This window comes from Vulpes vulpes, chromosome 6, assembly GCF_048418805.1.
Source record: "Vulpes vulpes isolate BD-2025 chromosome 6, VulVul3, whole genome shotgun sequence".
NCBI classification, from domain to species: domain Eukaryota; kingdom Metazoa; phylum Chordata; class Mammalia; order Carnivora; family Canidae; genus Vulpes; species Vulpes vulpes.
The window spans coordinates 3596109-3620324 of NC_132785.1; the positions used below are offsets into that span (position 1 = coordinate 3596109).

General features: G+C 35.9%; 1 protein-coding gene across 5 annotated transcripts in view; it reads left to right on the plus strand.

Moving 5' to 3' along the window:
• Positions 1 to 21280, plus strand: part of SUCLA2 (succinate-CoA ligase ADP-forming subunit beta) — a 45260-nt gene extending 23980 nt beyond the window's left edge. For all 5 annotated transcript variants that reach the window (XM_072760564.1, XM_072760561.1, XM_072760562.1 and 2 more), the window contains exons 5-11: positions 4555 to 4683; positions 7396 to 7534; positions 12163 to 12324; positions 12419 to 12561; positions 17944 to 18064; positions 18521 to 18609; positions 20497 to 21280. In XM_072760564.1, coding sequence (XP_072616665.1) covers positions 4555 to 4683; positions 7396 to 7534; positions 12163 to 12324; positions 12419 to 12561; positions 17944 to 18064; positions 18521 to 18609; positions 20497 to 20571 — 858 coding nt within the window. In that variant the 3' untranslated portion in view covers positions 20572 to 21280. The remainder of the gene's footprint in view (positions 1 to 4554; positions 4684 to 7395; positions 7535 to 12162; positions 12325 to 12418; positions 12562 to 17943; positions 18065 to 18520; positions 18610 to 20496) is intronic.
• Positions 21281 to 24216: the final 2936 nt, after the last annotated feature.

The window sequence follows — 24216 nt, forward strand, 5'->3', positions numbered from 1 at the left end:
TTTAAGTATGCAGTACAATAGTGTTAACTTTATGCCTGTTGTTGTATAGCAGATCCCTAGAACTTTTTCATTTTGCAAAACTGAAACTATATCCATTGAGCAATTTCCCCTCTACCCCTGTTTTTTAGCTCCTGGCAATCCCCATTCTACTTTCTGTTTTTAAGAGTTTGTTTTAGATACAGTCAAACCTCGTGGACTAGATACGTGGAATCATGCAGTATTTATCTTTTTTTGTGACTGGTTCATTTTAGTTAGTGTTATGTCTTCAAGATTCATTTTGTAGCATGTGTCAAGATTTCTTTTTTTTAAAAGTCTGAATATATTCAGTTATATGTATGTACAGCTTTTTAAATTTATTTTTTGTCTGTTGATGAACTTTCAGGTTTCTTTCTCTTGGCTGTTTTCAATAATGTTGCAGTTAACATGGGTATGCAGGTACCTACTTGAGATACTGTTTTCAGTTATTTTGGATGTATACCTAGATAAATGGGGTTGCTGGATCATACGATGATATGGTATTTAATTTTCTGAGCACTGTTTTCTACAGTAGCTCCACTATTTTACATTTCTACCAACAGAGTTTAGGAGTTCCAATTTCTCCATTTCCACCAGTGCTTTTTTTTTTATTTTGACATAATCCTTTATGGTGTGAGGTAATATCTTTCTGTGATTTTGATTTGTATTCCTCTAATGATTAATTAATAATAATGCACACCTATTCTTTTTTTTTTTTAATTTTTTAAATTTATTTATGATAGTCACACACACACAGAGAGAGAGGCAGAGACATAGGCAGAGGGAGAAGCAGGCTCCACGCACTGGGAGCCCGACATGGGATTCGATCCCGGGTCTCCAGGATCGCGCCCTGGGCCAAAGGCAGGTGCCAAACCACTGCGCCACCCAGGGATCCCATGCACACCTATTCTTACACTTGTTGGCCACTTGTATATTGCAATGGACTGAGGTTTATCTCCCATCTCGATTCACATGTTGAAACCCTAACTCCTAAATACTACGTTGAATAAAGTAGCAAGAGTGCATTTTTGCCCTTTTCCTGATCTTAGAAGGTAGCTTTCAATTGTTTGCCATTGAGTATGTTGGTTGTGGGTTTTTTTTTTTTTTTTAATATACGGCCTTTATTATGTTGAGGTAATTCTTTCAATTCCTAGTTTGTACAGTGTTTTTATAAAAGGATATTGAATTTTTTTCCGATGCTTACTCTGCATCAATTGAGACGATCATGTGGTTTTTGGTCTTGATTCTGTTAATGTGGTGAATTACTTTGTTTTTGGTATGTTGAACCATCCTTGCATTTCAGAAATAAATCCCATTTATTTATGATGTATAATCCTTTTAGTGTGTTACTGAAATTGATTGCTAGTGTTTTGTTGAGAGTTTTTGTATCAATATTCATCAAGGATATTGGTTAGTAGTTTTCTTATAATATCTTTGTCTGATTTTGGTGTCAATAATGGTCTCACTGAATGAGTTTGGAAGTGTTCCCGCTCCTCAGTTTTTTGGAAAAGTTTGAGAAACATTGCTGTTCTTTAAATACTTGGTGGAATTCTTCAGTGATGTCCTTTGGTCCTGGCTTTTCTTTGTTGGGAGGTTTTTGACTACTGATTTGATCTCCTTGTAATATGTCTATTCAGATTTTTTTTTTCTTTAAGGACTCATTTTTGGTTGATTATATGTTTCTAGGAATTTATCCATTTCTTTTAGGCTATCCAGTTTCTGGGAGCTATGTTGGCTGCTTTCTGCAGTATTACAAGTTACAAGTAGTGCTGTCCCAAGCTGCTGAGCTCTTTTTTATTCTGTTGTATCCCTCCCCCTCCCAAAGGCAGTTAGAGTATGCTTTTCCCAGCTGGTCCTCCAAGTCAGATGAGACAGAAACTAGTTGCTTTGTAGCCCCCTGAAATGCAGGAATGTTGGTTGTGGGATCTGCTCTCCCCTTTCCTCCCAAGGAGGAAGCAGGGCATTGGGCTATTTCTTTTGATCTTTAGCTGTGTAAGCCTAGGGGAGGCGCTGACTTGGATGAAATGAAATTGCTTTTCTTACCTGTTTCATTGCAGTTGAACTTCAGTAACTACAATTTCCTAACTGGTTTCTGACATTCTCATAAAGAGATTTATTCTCATAGAAGGGAATAAAAATTCAGATCACATATTGTTAAGTTAGTGTTTCTGTGGGAGAATTAGGTCTAGGACTTCCCATACTACCATCTTGCTGATGCCAAAATCCAGTTTTTTGGGGGGTGCTTTATTAAGTAGACATGTTTGATTATATCATTGGCCACTTAGTTGAGCTTAATCTCCAGGCCCCCTTTCCTCCCAGAAGGGTGGGCTGATAACAATGTGGCTCAAAGCTGCAAACCTCTAATCAAAGTGTTTGTCTTTCTGTCCTGGCCTGTGGCCTACCTGAGTCATTTCCTGTATTAACTAGAGGCCCACCATGAGTCACTTCAGTAGCATAAACTGTCAGTGTTAGTGGAAGGGTTTTTTTTTTTTTCTTAAGATTTTACTTATTTATTTGACAGAGCACAAGCAGAGGGAGAGGGAGAAGCAGGCTCCCTGCTAAATAAGGAAGCTCCCTGCTAAATAAGCAAGAAGCCCAATGCGAGGCTCAATCCCAGGACCTTGGGATCATGACCTGCACCGAAGGCAGACGTTTTAACCAACTGAGCCACTCGGGTGCTCCCATAGTAGGTTTAAAGGTTGCTTTCCAGACGCTGGGGACAAAGGCCTGCCAAGTTCTTTATACATACATATTGAATCTAATCACTTAATATAAAATTTAAAGTGTTTGAAGATGTACAAGGAAATATAAATCTCCCACCCACACCTGTTTTCTCAGCCACTCAGTTTTTCTCCATGGAAGTTAGTACTATTTTTTAAGTCATTTTTTTCATCTAAGTAACAGTTAATTCTCTTAAAAAAGTAATAGGTTATGTTTTTCCTCTCGCTATTGCCTTATTTTGAGGAATTGAAGTATTATTTTGTTTTCTTTTTTTTTCTTTTTTTTATTTTGTTTTCTAAACAATAATGAATACAGTACTATTCCTTTGCATTATGTCTTAAAATGAGTTTGTTACTGAAACACACTAGTTGCTGGGATAGAAAAGTGGAAATAGTCGTTTTTTGTTCTTGCTTTTTTCCCATGAAAGTCACACTTTCACCGCCCGCCCGGATTAAGAATACTATGTTCACTGTAAAAAAAATTGTGTCTGTGGGTGGAATGGTAACATAAAATAATAAAAATCTTATCATTTAACGTTTTCCCACCTTTTTTTCAGTTTGGGTGATTAGTAGCTGCACATTTAAACATACTTTATGTTGAAAAAACCCACATGATTGAGAATAGAATCTAGAGTTTTATATCATTTTTTTCCCACATAACACTATTGAGATCATTCTTCTGTATCATTAAATAATCTTCATTAATATGATTTTACCATTTCTTTGCTTTTGCATGTTAGGATTATTTCCAGTTTTGTGCAATAAATAAACAAATCCATTAGATTATTTTGCTTTAAGGTTTTTTTCTTAGTTTATTTTAGAAGACTTAAAAGTTAATTATTTAGTATTTTTATCTTACCTTCTTATATTGGTCATGATAATAGCTAGGACTATTTTTTTTTCTTTTTTTTTTTTTTTAGCTAGGACTATTTTAAGGTCAGTAGCTTTCTTTTTTACTAACTTGCAGTAGGGCTAGAGCTTATAAAATCTTCAACTTTAATTCATTAGACTTTCTTTTTAAATATCAATATCTTTTTTATGATTTTTAAAAATATTTTCTATTTTTTTAATTTATTCATCAGCGAGAGAGAGCGCACACACACACAAGTGCGTGAGCAGGGGAGGAGGAGGGGCAGAGAGGGAGGGAGAAGCAGACTCTGCTGAGGAGGGAGTCTAATGCAGGACTCAATTCCAGGACCCTTGAATCATGACCTGAGCTGAAGGCAGAAGCTTAACCATCTGAACCACCCAGGTGCCCTAAAAGCATTCTTTAAATAATACTTTAATTGCCCTTCAGTTCTTAAGAAAAACACACAGGTTATATTTTATACATATGTATTTATATTAACTTATTTGATATAAGTTTTATATATATTTTTAATGTTTTTCCCCTCACAGGTAAGATACTGTCTTCCTCTATGTTTTTATTTCTTTTCCATTATTTCTTCTTCTTCTTTTTTTTTTTTTTTAAAGATTTTATATATTTATTCATGAGAGACAGAGAGAGAGAGAGAGAGAGAGAGAGGCAGAGACACAGGCAGAGGGAGAAGCAGGCTCCCTGCGGGGAGCCCCACATGGAACTCCATCCCGGGACTCCAGGATCCTGCCCCGGGCCAAAGGCAGACACTCAACCGCTGAGCCACCCAGGTGTCCCTCTTTTCCATTATTTCAAATGAACACTTAACGTAGAGGGAGTATGCAGGAGTATAAGGAGAAAATCTTGAGGAAATTTAAAAATAGGAGTGGGGAATGATAGTCTGATACTGTGCATAAGTAGGTTTTAACATTTTATCGATGGATCCTGTATTTATCTTGCTAGGGTCCTGTATTAATAGGAAGTTCTCAAGGTGGAGTCAACATTGAAGATGTTGCTGCTGAGACTCCTGAGGCCATAGTTAAAGAACCTATTGATATTGTAGAAGGCATCAAGAAAGAACAAGCTGTCCGGGTATGTTATATTCTGAAAAATTTTTATCTAGCTTTATTGCATAATTGTAATACTTTAAAAAAAAGAAAGAGAATTAACTTTGAATAAGTGAAGTGATTGATGAAACTTTTAAAAAAGTTTTTGAGTGCCAAGGCATGTTAATATCTTGTTTGAAATTGAAACTTTTAGAAGTATCTACAATATTTCCTTTTTCTTTCCATAAATATTTCAGTATTTGTCTTTAAAAGGTAAGGATTCTTTTAAAATGGCCACTATACCATTGTTACACCTAGTAAAATTGATAATAACTCCTTAATATCTTTACTTACCCAGTTATTCACATTCCCTTCTCAAGTTTTTCATTTTTTTTCTTTTATAATTAGTTTGAGTTGGGATCCATATAAGGTCTTTCATTGTTTGTGGTTATTTTCTCATAGGTCTTTTTCTAATTTATAGGTTTTCTTTCCCTTACTCTCTTTGTCCTTCCTCTTTCATTTCTTGAAGACACTGGGATGATTATACTTTATTATTTATCATAGTCTGAATTTTACATGCCCATGGTAGCATTTAATATGTTCCAGCCTCTCCTTTATTTCCTGTAAATTGTATGGAATGGTAGGGACACTGTCTTATACATCCCTGTGACAGATCAGTGATTTTATTTTTGGGGGCGGTTTATGGACTTTAGTGTCTGCACATACACAATAAATTTTGCCCACAATTTAACTAGTTTTCTGTGTGCTTCTTCCTCCTTTCTCTATCCACTCACCCTACTCTCCTCCTCCCACCCCCCCACCCCAAAAATAAAAAAACAACCGTGAAGTTTAATACCATGGCCTGTGAGAGTTGTTTGGGAAGGTTGGTAAAACTGCTATTGAATTAAGTTGTTTAGTTTGGATATGAAAAATAAGTGACCCATTTTAAAAGAAAAGTTTCAATATTAAAGTTTGAAAGAAATTAGCATCTATTAGTGGAAACTATGTCAAAATAAGCTTAGGATATTGAAGTACAGTAGAGCAGGAATTTTTGACCGGCACAGAGGTTTAAAGGAGATAGAGAAATTACTTTGGTAATGTCATTTAGGCAAGAGAATGGTATAAATCTTTAAAGGGGACAGAGATTTGATTCATTAGGTAGTTATGTAAGAATGATGACTGGATAGTTAAATTTAGATAAGAAAGAATACTTGATTTACAAGAATACTTGAAGACATAATCTACTAAGGTTATAGCTTTTTTTTTTTTTTAAATTTATTTATTCATGATAGAGACACAGAGGGAGAAGCAAAACAGGCTCCCTGTGGGGAGCCTGATGTGGGACTTGGTCCTGGGACCCTGGGATCATGCCCTGAGCAAAGGCAGACACTCAATCACTGAGGCACCCACGTGCCCCTAAGATTTTTGAGTGATGAATAGAAATAGTTACCTAGCACAGCATTCAACAAATTAATGTCATTTTGGGTTGATCAGCATTCTATTGTAATTCTCACATGTTTAGATCTAAATGGTGGATTATGACCTAATGAAAATCTTTCTTAATGAAATAATATATTATTTATAATTTCTCATTTATTTCTTACTCTTTATTTGAAATAAGTCTTAACTGAAAGTGATATTTCTTAGGTTTTTATTGGCGGTATTTGACTTTTTATAAAAATCATATTCACCCTTAAAGAATTTATGATTTTCTGTAATTGAAATTCAAATGTATTGCAGCCTTAGATAGAGCAGTTGGAAAAGAGTAAAACCTCCTCCATAGGGTTTTTGAGCAGTGACAGCAGTTAGAATAAACATATAGACATGTAGCTTCTCGTACCCGTGGTTCAGAATTGCTTATGCAACTTCAAAAATTATGGATGGCTTGGCTTGTTCCACTGTAGAACTTCGTGAACTAGAACTGCTGTGTTGGGACCTTGGGATATGTAATTAAAAAAAAGGTCTCTTCAAGTATATCTAGCTAGGAATCTGCTCAAGACTAAACGCTTCTATTAGATTGGAAGCTTAAGTATATATATCTTTTGGTCTTTGCTTGTATTAGGTATTCAGTAGGTTTTTGAATTAATGCAGTTATACCGGTCCTCACTGCTTGGTAGATACTCTTCATAAATTACATAAAACACAAAATTGGGTGACTTAGTAATTTTGCTATCATTTGGACCATGGTGATTATCAGTCCACCTTTTATACGTTGTTTTAATAAAATATAAGCCTCTTCTTAGCCTTAGATTGCCATAAGGCTAGAGGCAGTATGGAATAAGCATTGGAACTGGAATCTAGGCAAATGGCGGGTCACTTGACCTCTCATTTGTAAAATGGGCATACTACTTACCATGTGAGAATTTTGAATAGAAAGTTTTGTGTAGGGGCATTTGAATGGCCCAGTTGGTTGAGTTTGGTTTGTCTCTGGTCCTGATCTCGGGGTTCCGAGATTGAGCCCCACGTCAGGCTCCCTGCTTACCAGCAAGTCTGCTTCTTCCTCTGCCTCTGCCCCTCCCCTCCACTTGTGCACACGTGTGCACACGTGTGCACGTGCTCTCCTAAATAGAACATCTTTAGGAAAAGTTCTGTGTAACCGTTTAGTAATAGTAGTTGCTATTTCAGTCATTCATGTTTGACTACAAATGATTCATGCTTATCATTTTAATGATAAACTGTAAGTTTTTATATTTACAAGTATTTAGTGTTGATTGGTTATATGTAACATACCTACAATAAAGAGACAAATTGATTTCAGCTTGCACAGAAGATGGGATTTCCATCTAATATTGTGGACTCTGCGGCAGAAAATATGGTCAAGCTTTACAACCTTTTCCTGAAATATGATGCAACTATGGTAGAAATAAATCCAATGGTAGAAGATTCAGATGGAACTGGTAAGGTATCTTTTTAAATCAAATATTGATGATGTATTTATCTGTCAATCATATGCTTCACTAAGGAAGTTGAATTCATAAGGGAGTGAGCTCATTCCAATGTAGAAACTTATTTACTATAAGTAGAATGAATGTGAACAAGTATTAAAGATGCCTATTAAAACAGACACATTAAATATATATTTTTATACACATAGGGTGATAAAAGCTTCACTGTAGAATATAGGGGCTATAGCCCCATGGAGCAATTAAAATTAGTTAAAATGATATGTGATTAAAATATTCCGCAGTCGAACTAGTTACATTTCAACTGCTCAGTAGCTGCATGCAGTTACCACATTAGACAGCACACATATAGAATATTGCCATCATTGCAGAGATTCTTTTGGGCAGCGCTGATTAGAGAGTATCCAGTGTGGTAGTGAGTAAATGGCTATAGTTTTGGGAATTAGCCATCTGAGTGTCTCACAAGTTTCAGACTTTAAAGTCATCATGAATCTTTATTATGTAAAAGGTTGACTCTGATAGTTGAGTCCTTTTATATTTTTATCCACTGGAGAGGTAAGATTAGCTTTTCTTTTCTTTTGCATGTGTTTAAAGATTCTTAATTATCACACCTTCCATGCATAGTTATTTTAAAAATCTAAGTTGCATTATTGCAGCCTAGATTTTTCTTGATAACTTGTATTAACTACTTTTATTACTGTAATTTATTGGATTTGGTTTCAAGTCCCTTTGGACATTTTATTCTTAAGCATTTGTAGATCACCTTTCATTTTTATACTTCTGATTAGTTATATTCTTTATTATAGAAATTGATTTTTGGTTGGTCATTCATATGGTTATATAACGAATGAGTAATCTTGTGATCATATGGGTAGTTTATAAAACTGAAAAATTAAATTTTTTAGAAAGAGTAAAGACATATTTTAAGAATGCAGTGTTCAGTGAGGAAGAATTGTTTGTATAAAACAGGTATTTCTTTTTTCCCCCTTATGTAATGCTAACATTGAAAGCAAGATTCCTGAATTATTTTCCTCTGTGAAATCCTGCAGCTATATTCTCTTGCTAAGAGAATGTCTTTATTTTCTTAAAAACCATTTTTTCCCTTTATATTTAGTTTCTCTTTTCTTTGTAGGCATTTCTATATGTATACATTTTAAAAATATTTTATTTATTCATGAGAGACACAGAGTGCGAGGCAGAGACATAGGCAGAGGGAGAAGCAGGCTCCACGCAAAGAGCCTGATGTGAGACTCAATCCTAAGATCCCGGGATCACGCCCTGAGCTGAGGGCAGAGGCTCAACCGATGAGCCACCTAGGCGTCCCGCATTTCTATATATTAGAAGGATTTTTTGTTTCTAATTAACGGCATTGTATATTTATTTTAGAAATTTGCACCAAGAACTATAGGTAGGTTGGAAAAAACTCCTATAACCTCATTACCTAACACCATTGTAATATTTTAGTAGTTCATTTCAGTCAGTTCTGTAATTGAGATCATATTGTCTATTCAGTTTGTATTTTTCCCTTTTTAAATTTAAAACTACATAATAGAATCTTTTGATGTTAAATATTTTTCAATTTTTAGAAGCCTGCATATTATTTGTATGTAAATCTCTGAAGTCTTGATTATCTTTCATGTAGATTCTTAGAGGTAGAATTTTTGGGTCAAAGAGGAATAATATTGTAACATATGTTTGATTATTGGGTCAGATAATAACATTTTGAGATATATTTTGCCAGATTGTTGTCTGGAAAATTTGTTCTAACATACAGAGTGTCCATTTTATTGCCTACTTGTGTTAGAAGTGAGTTTTATATTGGGTTTAAACTCTTTCAGTGATAACCAGGAAATGGTGTCTTATTTTTTCAATTCTTTGATTATTATTATTATTATTTTTAAAGATTTTATTTATTTATTCATGAGAGACAGAGACAGAGAGGCAGAGACACAGGCAGAGGGAGAAACAGGCTCCATGCAGGGAGCCCGACATGGGACTTGATCCCAGGTCCCCAGGATCATGGCCCAGGCCGAAGGCAGTGCTAAACCGCTGAGCCACCCAGGCTGCCCTCTTTGATTATTTGTGATGTGAAATTTTCACATTTATTGGGCAGACATTTTCCTCCATAGACTGCACATTTTCTGTTGATGTCCTTTGGTAACCGTGTTAGTTTCCTGTGGTTTCTGTAACAAATTACTACAAACTAGGTGGCTTAAAATAACAGGTACTTACTCTCAGAGCTTTAGAAGCCAGAAATCCAAAATGAGTGTCACACAGGTTCAAGGTGCTCCCTCTAGAGGTTCTAAGGAGCCTTCATTCCTTGCCTTTTGTAACTTCTTGCAGCATTTTGTGATCTGTGGCCATCTCATTCTAGTCTCTGCCTCTCTGGTCACATTGCCTCTTTCTCTTCTGTGTGTATCTAATCACCCTCTGCTTGTCTTTTATAAAGATACTTGTGATGTAACTTAGGGCCCTTTGAGATAACCCAGGATAATCTCCTTCCAAGATCTTTATTTTAATTACATCTCTGAACATTTTAAGGTAACATTCACAGGTTCTTATGTGTTAGGATCTGTGTATCTTTGGGTGGCTGTTATTCAGCCTATTATAGTACTCAAAGGAAACATGGATAGTTTTTCTTACTAATTTGATAAAGTCTTTATTGTTTGAAAATTTGTTTACATGATTTGAAGAATATTTTTATTGGATACAGAAGTCTAGCTTGGCATATCTTTTCTCATCACTTAAAATATTTTCTCCTGGCCCATTCTCTTTCCACTGTCACATGTTAGATAACTTCATGCTGTCTAACAGGTCACTGTTTTTTTCAGATTGGGTAGCTTCCAGATTCATTGATTCATTGATTCATTGATCCATCTCCAGCAAATATGTTGTTAAGCATAAGCATATCTATTGAATTTTTCACTTTACGTATTATACCTTTTAGTTCTAGATTTTCCATTTGGCTCCTTTCATAGTTTTATTTCCTCAAAGTTACCTATTTTGTCTTTTATTATGGCCATATTTTCCTTAAATATATTTAAATCCTTAAATATATTTAAATTCTTAAATATATTTAAAACAACTTTCATTTTTTTTAAAGATTTATTTATTTATTTCTTCATTTCAGTTCAATGCTTTGTGTAAAATAAATATGGCAAATGGTTCTAGGGTCTAGAGATAATTCTCTATTCAGAGAGTGGTAAAATAGATTTTTTTTTAAGATTTTGTTTATTTATTCATGAGACACAGAGAGAGAGAGGCAGAGACACAGGCAGGGAGAAACAGGCTCCATGCAGGAAGCCTGACGTGGAACTCGATCCCGGGTCTCCAGGATCACACCCCGGGTTGCAGGCGGCGCTAAACCGCTGCGCCACCGAGGCTGCCCTAAAACAACTTTCAGAGTCCTCTGGTTCCAAATCTGGGTTGTGTTGGGTTTGGTTTTTCTTGATGCTTTTTCTCTATATGGGTGGTCATATTTTCCTGTTTTTCTTTCACCCATCTAGTGATTTTTTAGTTGTGCACTGGATATTTTGGGAGAGATGGAATTGTGTTTCTCAGAAAGAGTGTTGATTTTTGTTATTAGTAGTTAACTGGACTTCAAATTCTGTCTCTTGTGTTGAGCAGCTTGTGTTGAGGCGGAAATTGCTCAGTTCTTTCAGCCTTTTATCAGGGACAGCAAGGAGAATGTTGCAGTTATATTGGAATGAAGAAGAGATAATGCTCTGAAAGATGAAGTTGGGAGAGATGACCTTCATATTAGCCATTTAGGTAGAATGCTGGGGTTAAAACCTGATGAGAGTGGATTTAGGGGGGATAGTGGGAGAAAAAATTTGTACAATGAGTTTAGGCAAAGAAGTTGGCATATATAAATATTTTAGGTTTTGTGGGCTACGTATGGTCTTAGTTCCTGCTTCTTTTCTTCATATCCCTGTTCTTCTCTTCCTACTTTTTCCCTTCTTTCTTCTTCACGACCCATTCAAAATACATAAAAATGTGAAACCCGTTCTTAGCTCACAGGCAATACAAAAAAGGCATAGGCTGAATCTGGCCCCTGGTTTAAATGGACCATTCATTCAGGAATTTTTGCTGTATATGAAGAGAAGAGTAAGGGGGAAGAAGTGGCAAAATATTTTTTTCTTTCTTTTTTAAGATGAGAGAAATAACAGCATTTTGGCAAATTGTTGGGATTTAGCCAATAGAAAAGGGGCCAGTTGATAATGCAGAAAAGATGGAATTGTTGGAACAATGTCGTTAAGTAGGTAAGAAGAGGCAGTGGGGTCCAGGGTGCAAGTGAAGGGGTTAGCTAGGTGCATGGCTCGTTATTTTTTGGTAATTTTAAAACAAATTTGAAGTGTTTTTGAAGTGTTTTTTTTTTCCCCCCTCTTTTATCTGTTATCTGCCTAGGATGGACGTAGAACTAGTAGCTTTGATGGAACAGTTTTAATTCCTAAATATTTTTTTTAATAACAATTTGGATACATAAAAATTTGTGAGCATAAATTGAAATACTTTCAATAAGTAACAAAACCTTTTTCCCCTAAATTAAGAACATTTGATTATTGGATTGTTTATTGTGTCTGTTTTGAAATTAAGATCACTTTCTTTTTTTTCCTTCAAAGTGCTGTGCATGGATGCAAAGATCAATTTTGATTCTAATTCAGCTTATCGCCAGAAGAAAATCTTTGACTTACAGGACTGGACCCAAGAAGATGAAAGGGAGAAAGGTGCAGCTAAGGCAAATCTCAACTACATTGGCCTTGATGGAAATATAGGCTGTCTAGGTACCCTGTGTTGTTATATTAAATTTGGATTGGTTGAGCTTAATTTATTTTCTTCGTGTTTGTTGTTTATATAAATCATTTTCCCTCTTGACAGTAAATGGTGCTGGTTTGGCTATGGCCACAATGGATATAATAAAGCTTCATGGAGGGACTCCAGCAAACTTTCTTGATGTTGGTGGTGGTGCCACAGTCCATCAAGTAACAGAAGCATTTAAACTTATCACTTCAGATAAAAAGGTAAAGGCAGAGCTTATGTTTTAGAATTTGAATGATGAGAAGCAACTTACTTGATTAGTAGATGTGGTCATTACAGTAGTAGAGCATTAAAATTCAAAAGACCTAATTAGTTTGGAAAAAGTTGCTGAAATCAATGCAATAAAAATTAACTAGAAAAAAGGATAAAATTTCTCACAGTAATTTAGAAAACAAGATGAAAATATATTAGATGGTATTAGGTAATACTGTAAATGGTAGTGATCAGGAATGGCAGCCATTCCTGTGGAAAACTGCTGGAGATGTTACTTGATCACAAGAGCCCAGAAATCTGGAAAATCTATAAAGCTACAAGGAAGAGAATTAAAATTACCTTTAAGTCTATCCAGAGAGAATTTTTGTTACTATTGATCATTTTTTTTAACTTATTAATGCTGGTATATTTCACACACACACACACACACACACACACACACACACACACATTCATACACACATCCCCTGTCTTTCTCTCTCTCCTTCTGTTTGCATATATATCTTTATAGAAACAAACTTATTAAGATATAATTCACATGCCATAAAGATATGGCATAAGATATAATTCCCATCCATAAATATTTAATCTTTCAGAATCACATATTTTGAGTTTTTTGGCTAGCATATCTTGAAACACTTTTTGCATTCACTGAGGTGTTCTTCTAAAACACTCATTTTAATGTTTGCATAAATCTTTCACATATTGATAGGCCATAAATTAGAACTATGATTTTATATGTAATTATCAGAATACAAGGGATTTGAAACATCATGATCCAAAAGATATACAGATTATTAATCATTTTTTATTATTTTATTTTTATTTTTATTTTATTTTTATTTTTATTTATTTATTTTTTTCAATCATTTTTTAAAGAAGTGTATCTACTATGTGGCCATTGTGGGTTTTGTAAGACTTAAGGAAAAAAAGGATAGTGGCTTCTGTGGAACCAGTTTTACTGAATTTAGAACTGAGAATTGCTCATTGGTAAAGATCGTTTCTTTCTGTTCTTTCTTTTCTTTCTTTTGTTTTCTTTTTATTTTCTTTTTCTTTTTCTTTTTCTTTTCCTTTTCTTTTTCTTTTCTTTTTCTTTTTCTTTTCCTTTTCTTTTTCTTTTCTTTTCTTTTCTTTTCTTTTCTTTTCTCTTTTCTTTTCTTTTCTCTTTTCTTTTCTTTTCTTTTCTTTTCTTTTCTTTTCTTTTCTTTTCTTTCTTTTCTTTCTTTTTTTCTTTTCCTTTCTTTTGCCTCTTCCCATGGCTGGCATAGTATTCAGTGCATGCAGAGGTCATTAATAAGTATTTACCATTGATGATGCTGACAATGTACATTTTTACTTATGGTGTTAGACTCTAGAATTCTTTTTAAAAAATCTATTTTAGGGATGCCCGGGTAGCTCAGCGGTTGAGTCTCTGCCTTTGGCTCAGGTCGTGATCCTGGGGTTCTGGGATTGAGTCTTGCATGGGGCTTCCCACAGGGAGCCTGCTTCTCCCTGCCTGTGTCTCTGCCTCTCTCTCTGTGTCTCTCATGAATAAATAAATAAAATCTTAAAAAAAAAAAATCTATTTTACTACTCTCTGCACCTAGAGAATTATCTCTAGACCCTAGAATCATTTGCCATATTTACTTTACACAAAGCATTGAACTGAAATGAGAAATAAAAGTGCTTTATTTTCCTTTTTAAATAACCATTCAAAAATAAGTCTTATTGGAATTATATTTTTATAGCTTCTTTTGGCATAAACTCTAAAAGAGTATAAAAGAGTTTTTTCATACTTATATATATTTATATAAATAATTACTAATTATTTAACTGTTGAGTACTTACTAAGGAACTAGAATTCTAATTATTTTTTTAAGTATGACTTTTAAGTCTAGGTACAAGAGTGGAGAAAAGCAATGAAGAGTTCCAGTATTGTGGACTGACAGGAAGGGCATTAGAATTGGAAACAGGCCCGGAATCCAGGGAGACAATGTGGATAGCATTGAAGTAGCTGTATACTTATTATGTCTCCGTGTGTTGGACACTGTACTTGGATTTGAGAATACATGGTTACTTTGCTCAAGGCATTTATAGTCTGACTGGGGTGATAAACTGAGTATAGTGCTGTGGAAGAACAGAAGTCAGAGCTGGTAACTAGTAGAATCAGGGAGCCCTTCACTGCATGAATGATCCCTTGAGTTGTCTTGAGAAATTGAATAAATTAGGCAAGAGGAAGAAAATATACAAAGGCATATAGAGTTCAAAAAAGACGATTATGTTTATGGAATAGTAAGATGCTTATGTGTGAGAATACAGCATTATTGGAATGAATGATTAATGTTGTCAAATGGAGACCACATTGTAAAGATCTCTGTATCTGTAGTTAGGACATTTGGATTTTAACTCCCTTACCCTAGTCCATACATGGCATATATGTAAATATGTCCCCTACTTTTTTGTTTATTCTTTTACATTTTTTAAGAGAAGGTAACTCTGCTAGTAGAGGATGCAATGGAGAGTAGGGAGGCACTGCCAGGAGAGATAATTTGGTTGTTACACCTGCTTATTAAAAAATATGAAGAGGTCTGACAAAAGTAGTGTCAGTAAGAAAAAAGCAAAGAACCCTAATTTAGAGGCATTTCTGAGACAGAATCATTAAATTCATTTTTTCCCTTTTTTGTTGGAGGGCCATGGAGAAGGGTTTGTTAGATTAACATTAGGACTTTTGGTTGGGGAGAATCATTGGGTGGCGATGCTTTTTGTACAGTCAGAGGGAAAGTAGAGAAATGGATATTTCTGAATGAATGTGTTAAGTTTGATTGTGGTGACTATCTAGCAGGCGATTATAAGGTTACTGTACTTCCTATAATAGTTGTATATATATATGAGAGTCCTTGGTGCTTTGAGAAAAGTTGAAGTGTTAGGAGTTGGTAAGATGACCCATGTGAGTGAGATGAGAAAACCAAGAATGGGTTTCTGAAGGATTGAATAGAGGAGGAAGACACAATAAAAGAACAAATTGACAGGTGCAGATCCAGAGAGAGCGATGACATCTAAGGCCAAGGTGGAGAGTTTTGAGAAGTAAGGGATGGGCAGCAGTGTCCATCTATAGGAGTGATCATGTAGAGTAAGGACTGAAATAATGATTGGGAACCCTACCAAGAGTAGGGAAGAAGGGGGAAGAGACCAGCTTGTAGTGGCTTGAACTGTCATCAGGAATTGAGGCAGTGGAGACATCCAGGAGGGATTACCCTTTCAGGGTTCTTTTCTTTTCTTTTTTTTCTTTTCTTTTCTTTTCTTTTCTTTTCTTTTCTTTTCTTTTCTTTTCTTTTCTTTTCTTTTTTTTCTTTTCTTTCTTTTCTTTTCTTTTCTTTTCTTTTTTTTTCTTTCTCTTTTCTTTTCTTTTCTTTTTTCTTTTCTTCTTTTCTTCTTTCTTCTTCTTCTTCTTTTCAGTTTTATTTATTAATATGAGAGAGAGAAAAGAGAGCATGAGCAGGGAGGAGGGGCAGAGGGAGAGGGAGAAGCAGATTCTCTGGAGTGTGGAGCCTGATGCTTGGCTAAATCCCGGGACCCAGGGATCTTGACCTGAGCCAGAGGCAGGTAACTGAGCCACCCAGGTGCCCCTAGGGTACTTTTTCTGAAGGCACAGGAGGACCTAGAATTAGCAGTTGAATGGAGGTAGGGTTGAGGAGAGCTGTTTAGTGTGTATTTCCTTGCTTGTTTGTTTAGAAGACCAAGAATATGAGCTGTTTGTAGGAGAGAGAAGGGATTTTAGGAGTGAAGACTTGGAGGAGATACAATACAGTAATGAGGTGGTGAGATTAGTTTTAGAGAGGAGGTTAACTCCTTCCTTGAGGTATCATCGGAAAAAGGAAGATCGATCTCATGCTAAAAATTAGAGCTTGAAGTCAGATAGGAATCTTATGAAGAAAGTGAGAGGTATGAGGCAGATCGTTAAAGGAAGGATTGTTTTCCTTGGATGAGTAAACTGATCGGCTGGAATCATCCAAGTGTGCATTATTTGAAGGAATGGCAGAGGCAGACTGGTCTTGAGAGGAATGGATATGGGGAAATTAAGCATGCAGGTAGCAGTATCCTTGTGCTCAGCCACAGGTTCCAGGCCCTGTAGTGAAGAAAGCCAGATCTGCTGAGAGCTGAGAGTCTTGGAGATTAGAACAAGGTTGAGAGACTAGAGGCTTTTAAGAGGAAAAGACTGGGTTTGATGGAGTTAAAAGTGAGAGGTGTTACAGACAAAAGGAGAGGAGGTTAAGCAGAGAGTAGGATTTATACACTCAGTATTCTAGAAACCTTCATTGTGGTCATCAAGGATTTAGCCTTGGTCATTATTTGAAATGAACTGGAAGTAAAAGTAACATGGTAGTGATCCAGTAATTTTAAGGCTGGAGTGTTAGATGATGTCTGTGGTACATATTGAAGCTATCCAGAATGCGGTGGGAGGGAAGAAGAGAGGAAGGTGTCAAGGTCACTATGAGATCTAGTCTATTTCTTAATTTTTTTAAAGATCTAGAAATAATATTTGTAAGGATAAGGAATGCATAGTATAGTTTGGTGTGTTTCAACCTTATTAATGTCAAATCATTCACAGAAAAGGTAGAAGAGTAGATGGAGAAGGTTGCCTGTAGTCGGAGGCCAGTAGATGAAGGTAGATGGAGAAGGTTGCCTGTAGTCGGAGGCCAGTGGCCCAGAGGTGCTAGCTGTCCCAGAACCTTCCTAGCTGCCCTAAGAGTAGAGGGGAACAGTATCTTGGTATGTCTGTAACCCATTTGTATTTCACTAGTTGGAAGCTCTGTTGTAGGTGAGTAAACTAAGACACTTTTTGGGGGGTGTAAGTGATAGAAGGACAGTGATTCAGACTATCAGTGATGTAAGAATGCTGATCCAAACAGGCCTGAAGTTTAGATGTCAAGTGAAGCTAGGAGTGGGTATTCAAGAGAAGCTGAGTGATTCTGAGGTTCTGCTTTGTGTGAGGATTTGGTTGAGCTGATGGGGATAAATGAAGAAGAACATTAAATTGGAGATCTTGCATGTGATGTTATCTTTTATCATGATCTGGGGCAGTCATGTTGGTGAACGGCGATGTTTCATAGGAAACACGTAAATGGAATCCCCAGGGAATCCTGTTCGTATGGGACAGGAGAGAAGAGACTATGAGCCAGGTGTTGAAATCACCCAAGTTGGGGAGAATAAGTTCTGATTTTAGAGAATAAGTCTCTCTAAAAGAGCTGCAGAGGATGTGATGGTCAGGCCTGAAAATAGTACCATGGAATTAACTTGTACCATAAAGTACAGACACTAGTATTTTCTTGAGAAGGAAGGACATATACTCCTTGCTTTTAAATTTTAATCTACGAAAACCATTTTATTCACAGGTACTGGCTATTCTGGTCAACATTTTTGGAGGAATCATGCGGTGTGATGTTATTGCACAGGGTATAGTTATGGCAGTAAAAGATTTGGAAATTAAAATACCTATTGTGGTACGGTTACAAGGTGAGTGTAAAAGATGTCTTGGACTTGTCTGTGAACTCTGATTGTTTAAAAGTTCATAATTCCAAGGAGTTCAGTTCATTTAAAATACAGTTTTCAAATAGCTGTATCTTTTAAATGAAAATGTTATAGAATAGAAATTTTTAAAGTGTGAGTTCACAAAAAATTTCTCACGTTGGGGCAAAATTGTTTATCATTTTGCGTGGTATAATTTAGTATGTTATTTATTTGTTGTGCTTTGTCTTGAATTCTGACCTGCCTGAGTTACCAGTGACATGGTAAGGCAAGATATTTCATGAGGTAATTCCAGACTTCTACAGTACTTTCTTTGGTTTTAGAAACATTTATATTAAATAATGGGAAGTACTTCTATGTTGAAATTTCACACTGTGACCAACATTTTAAATGATTTTGTGTATATATTTAAAACATCTTTATATTTGCATAAATCATTTCCAGGTACAAGAGTTGATGATGCCAAGGCACTGATAACAGACAGTGGACTTAAAATTCTTGCTTGTGATGACTTGGATGAAGCTGCTAAAATGGTAAAAAGGCTATGTTAATCTAAGGACACAAATTTGCAAAGTGTGTAAGATGGAGATACAAGTATAAGGTGCCCAGTGCTCCTAATATTTAGCAGAAATACTCAGTATTAGCAATATTAGCTGATTCATTTTAGAATCTAAGTTAGTTTCATTTATTTATTTTTATTTTTTAAGAAGATTTTATTGAGAGAGAGCGAGCATGAGTGGGGAGTAACAGAAGGGCATGCAGATTCCCTGATGAGCATGGAGCCTGACGTGGGGCTCATCCCCAGAACCCTGAGATCAGGACCTTGCTGAATGCAGACGCTTAACCAAGGCACCCCTTATTTATTTATTTTTAAAGGAAGTTTTGTTTTATATAAATATTACATGGTTCCAAAGTCAAAACTAAAGCAAGGTATATGCAGAGAAACTAACTTTTCTACTTATTCCTATTTCTTCCACACATGACCAGCTTTTTAAAGAAGTTTTTAGTCTATCCTTCTACTTTTTAAAAATGATAAGGAAATATTTAATGTATGTGTATACATCTATATTATAGCTCTGCTTTCTCACATTGTATGATGGTAACATATTTTATCTCATTGCTTTTACTTAATAATCTGTCTTGGACCACACACCATAGTAGATATACAGGTATTTTTAAATGAGAACTTTTGATTCTTTCCTACCTTTGTTTATAGACATTTCATGGAATACTCTGGGGCTATATGGTTTAATCAGCAATAAGCTTTTGAGACTTGCTGAGTTAGCGTGAAGTCATTTCGTAAAAATAATGGGGTCCTAACGTCCTTCTTTGGGACATACTTTGGGAAAGTATTTACTAGTAAATAAAAACTACACTTTAGTATTAGAGAGATTTATACTCAATCCTGAGTTTAAAATTTTGAGCAAGGGAACGCTAAAGCAAAAGTGTTTCAGAGAGCTTTGTGGACATGGGGAAAAAAGTAGAAGAATCAATCAAATCTTGATCAAACAGACCATGAAAGATAAAAGTGAACAGTTGGTTTAAGTTGTGACTGCAGTGTTTTTCTACTGATTATGAGGTTATGGAAGTTATGACAGTATTAATAATGTGATAATGATAGTAGCAACTGCTGCCACTTATTATTTATTGTGCATGCAATGGGAATGCTAAGCTTTTTCTTCTGGTTTTATCTTGTTATGAATTTGGTTATATAATTCCTGTTTTTATAGATGTGGAAACAGAGGCTGAATAAATGAACTTATTCATCAAGGTCATATGTCATAAACATCAGAGTGGGATTTGAACCCAGGGGGCCTAACTAAAACCCTCTGCTGCTCTCTTCAGCAGGAGGGAGGCTGAATCTGTGTTTGGTTTTAGACATGTTTAATTTTGATATTTTGTATGCTACCAGCTGGCTATTCTCAGACAGATTGTAGAGACAGCATTGGAATTCAGCTTGACAGAAAGCGAAATACTAACTCCTGGACCTAAGCTCCTATCCTGATATTGCAAGTTAAGATTGTATACGTATTATTTGAACACTTTTAATTAGATGTGCTTTGTATTATGTGATGTCCAACTAAGACACTGTTTCTGCCTTTAAAATATATAAAATTTAGGCAATAAAAAAAGAGGTATATACATATGTGTATATATATGTATATATATATATATTTCGATATATACGAAATCAGAAGGTATTGAACTGGGGCATGAGTTATGAAGTATGTCAGATTTGACTATCCTTCAAGAGTGGGACATGCTTATGAGAGTGTGAAGTGGAATATAACCATGTAAGACTAGCCCAGATGTTTTAAGTGAAAAAGATTGAACATGCATTAATTTCACATTTACTAGTAGTTCTGATTTTATGGTTTTGTGGAAATAAGAGAGAAAGCTGCTTTGTTTTTTCCTTTCAGGTTGTAAAGCTCTCTGAAATAGTGAACTTAGCCAAGCAAGCCCAGGTGGATGTGAAATTTCAGTTGCCAATCTGATCTGAGAACCCAATGGATGGCTGGAGGTGTTAAATGTGCTATAATCGTTAAAAATACTGTGTTCTTTATTATTATTGTTCCTTTTCTCTTTAGTGTGTGGAGATTGTAATTGCCAGCTAGGCACAAAAACTTAAAAGCATTTGGTCTGCATTTAATTCTACTGTTCAGAGTGGGCTGTTTGTATAAAGAATGTGTAATGCAGTGATCTAGTTTGTTTTGTTGCAGCTTTCTTTTTCACTTCTATAGAATGTCATTTGCAATATGCCAGTTTACTGTTAGTTTCAACATTCTTCATTGATAAGAGTCCTATGAATAAAATAAATATGAAGATAAAGCTTTATTCTTTAGTGTTAGAAATATATTATATCTAATAACTAGGCTCATTAGTAGAGCATTGTATTAAAACAATGTTTTATATAAGAAGTGTTTATCTTCAACACCAAATACCTAAGTATATCAATTACTATTTATAAACAGAGTTTTCAAACACTCCCCAGAATATTCTTTTAAGTATGTCAGTGAAGTAACTTGTTATTTGAACATTGTTTTAATCATTATAAAACACTGATTACTGTAAGTCTTCATGATCCTGTGGTGTTGATAAGAACCAGTAGGTTTGTATCAAATAAAGGTATATTCACTAAGGACTTGGCAGACAAAATTAACGATGTCAATTTAAGTTAATAAAAATCTCCCGATGTGACTTGGATTAATGTTTTTTCTTTTTTTCTTTTCTAAGTAAGCACAGTAGATGGTGATGTGTCCATCTTTGCGCTAAATATCTTCAAGGACCTGAGTTGTAGATCATGTATTGGGGCATGACATTACATACTGTGGAACTACCTACGGATATTTCCTTTGAATTCTGATATTTATCTGTGTACCATCTGGTACCTTCTTTAAAAAGATGTTTTCCTTTGTGTCCCTTTGTGTGTGTGTGTGTATGTGTGTGTGTGTGTGTATTAATCTTTCTTTCACTGCTTAGAACAGTTGATATTTAACTGTTAACAGTGTTAATATCATGGAAAGAAATACCAGCCACATGGTAGACTATGTAACCGTAATGGCTAATATGAGAACTTTTACCTGTTTTGATGTTTTTAACATGTGTTCAGATATATATTCTAGGAAACATCGGATAGCATAGTGATGAGCACAGAATTTGAAAGTTGTCTGGTTTGAATCTTGGCTCCACTACTTATATGAGTTTAGACCAGTTTTTAAATTTCATTGTATCTCAGTTTCTTTAGCTCCTTTCTCATCCTGACTAGAATTATTTGGTGGGGAGAGGGAGATAGAGACATAGGACAGCAGGTGGTGGAGGGGGAGGGAGAAAGAGGAAGAGACATCATATAAAGAGAATATATACAATATATATTTAAACCAACTATACATATATCATTATCTGTCAGTCTGCCCTTCCTGTTTGTATATTAAAAGACTAAATTAGAGCCATTAAATCATTGAAAATTGTCCAAGCCTTTGGCTTTCAATTAATAATAAAAATTCTAAAGAATGTCAGCCAATGATGAACTCAGAAAAGACTGGCATTTTGTATTAGTTGGGGTCTACTCAGGAATTTAAAATAATGCTTGGTATTTGAGAGAGGATATGATAAAGGCTGTTGGTAATACTAGTGTTTCAGTTACCTGTTCTTGCGTAATAGAATACCCTAAAACTAGGTGCTTTTCAAACAACATTTGTTATCTCATAGTTTCTGTGGGTCAGAAATTTGGAAGCAGTTTAGGTAGATGGTGGTTTTGGTACTACAGTTATTTGATGACTTGATTAGGGCTAGAGGACCTACTTCCAAGATGCCTTTCTCACATGGCTGTTGGCCAAGCGCCTCAGTTTCTCTTGATGTGGGCCTGTCAGCAGGGCTGCTTGAATATCCTCGTGACATGGTAGCTGGCTTCCCCCAGAGCCAGTGATCCAAGGGGACAAGAACGAAGCGACATTGCCTTTTGTGTTCTCATTTCTTTGTTCTTTGTCCTTTCTGCCACACTCTGTGTTAGACATGAGTCACCAAGTCCAGGCCACAAGAGGAAGGGAATTCAGCTCCATTCTCAAAGGGAGAAGTATCAAAGAATTTGTTGACATATTTTCAAACTATCACAACACGTGTTGGGAAGCTGAAAGTGCAAACTGGATGCTGAATTAACTCAGAGATTAGTTAACTGCTAAGACTGAGGTAGTAGGGAGAGTCTGGGAGCTGGGAAGACTTCTGATGCCTGCAGCCCTGAGAAGGAGAGTGCTATGGCTTCAGCGGTGGGCCCAGGAAAACTACAGGAACATTTATCAGTGAAGGCAAGGAAAGAATGTTTCAAGGATAGAGTGATCAGTGGTGTCAAACACAGCTAAGAAGTCAAGAAACATATGGACCAAGAAATATTTAGTGGAATTGAAATGATGTAACAACTTGGTAAGTGTGATGGTGGTGTAGCCATGGGGAGGAAGTGGGAGTTCTGTAGAGAATATAGAGTGGAAACAACCGCCTAGTAGCTGCTTAGACACCCTCCCACTGCAGCCCCTAAGCATCCATTCACCCTTGAGTATTCTTTTTTTAAACTTTTGATTTAAATTCAATTAGCCAACATATAGTACATCATTTAGTTTCAGATGTAGTGTTCAATAATTTATCAGTGGTGTTTAACACCCAGTGCTCATCACATCACATGCCCTCCTTAATGCTGATCACCGAGTTGTCCTACCCACCTCCCCTCTCAGAGCCCTCAGTTTGTTTCCTAGAGTTAAGAGTCTCTCATGGTTTGTCTCCCTTTCTGATTGCTTCCCCTGCAGTTTTCCCTCCCTCTCCTACGATTTTCTGCATTGTTTCTTATAGTCCACATGTGAATGAGATCGTATAATTGTCTTTCTCTGTTTAACTTATTTCGCTCAGCATAGTACTCTCCAGTTCTGTCCACATCAATGTAAATGGTAAGTATTCGTCCTTCCTGATAGCTAATATTCCATTGTATATATGGACCACATCTTCTTTATCCATTCATCTGTCAATAGACATCTCGGCTTTTTCCCCAGGTTGTCTATTGTGGTCGTTGCTGCTATGAACATTGCGGGACAGGTGCCCCTTCAGATCACTACATCTGTATCTTTGGGGTAAATCCCCAGTAGTGCAATGGCTGGGTTATAGGGTAGCTCTCTTTTTAACTTCTTGAGGAACTTCCATACTGTTTTCCACAGTGGCTGCACCAGCTTGCATTCCCACCAACAGTGCAAGAGGGTTCCCCTTTCTCTGCATCATCACCAACATTTGTGTCCTGTCTTAATTTTCCCCATTCTCACTGGGGTGAGGTGGGATCTCATTGTGGTTTTGATGTGTATTTCCCTGATGGCCAGTGATGCGGAGCATTTTTTCATGTGCTTGTTGGCCATGTGTATGTCTTCTTTGGAGAAATGTCTGTTCATGTCTTCTGGCTATTTCTTGCCTGGATTCTTTGTTTTTTGGATGTTGAGCTTGTAGGTTCTTTATGTATCTTGGACACTAGCCCTTTTTCCGCTGTATCATTTGCAAATATCATCTCCCATTCCATAGGCTGCCTTTTAGTTTTGTTAACTGTTTCCTTTGCTGTGCAGAAGCTTTTTGTCTTGATGAAGTCCCTATAGTTTATTATTGCTTTGGTTTCC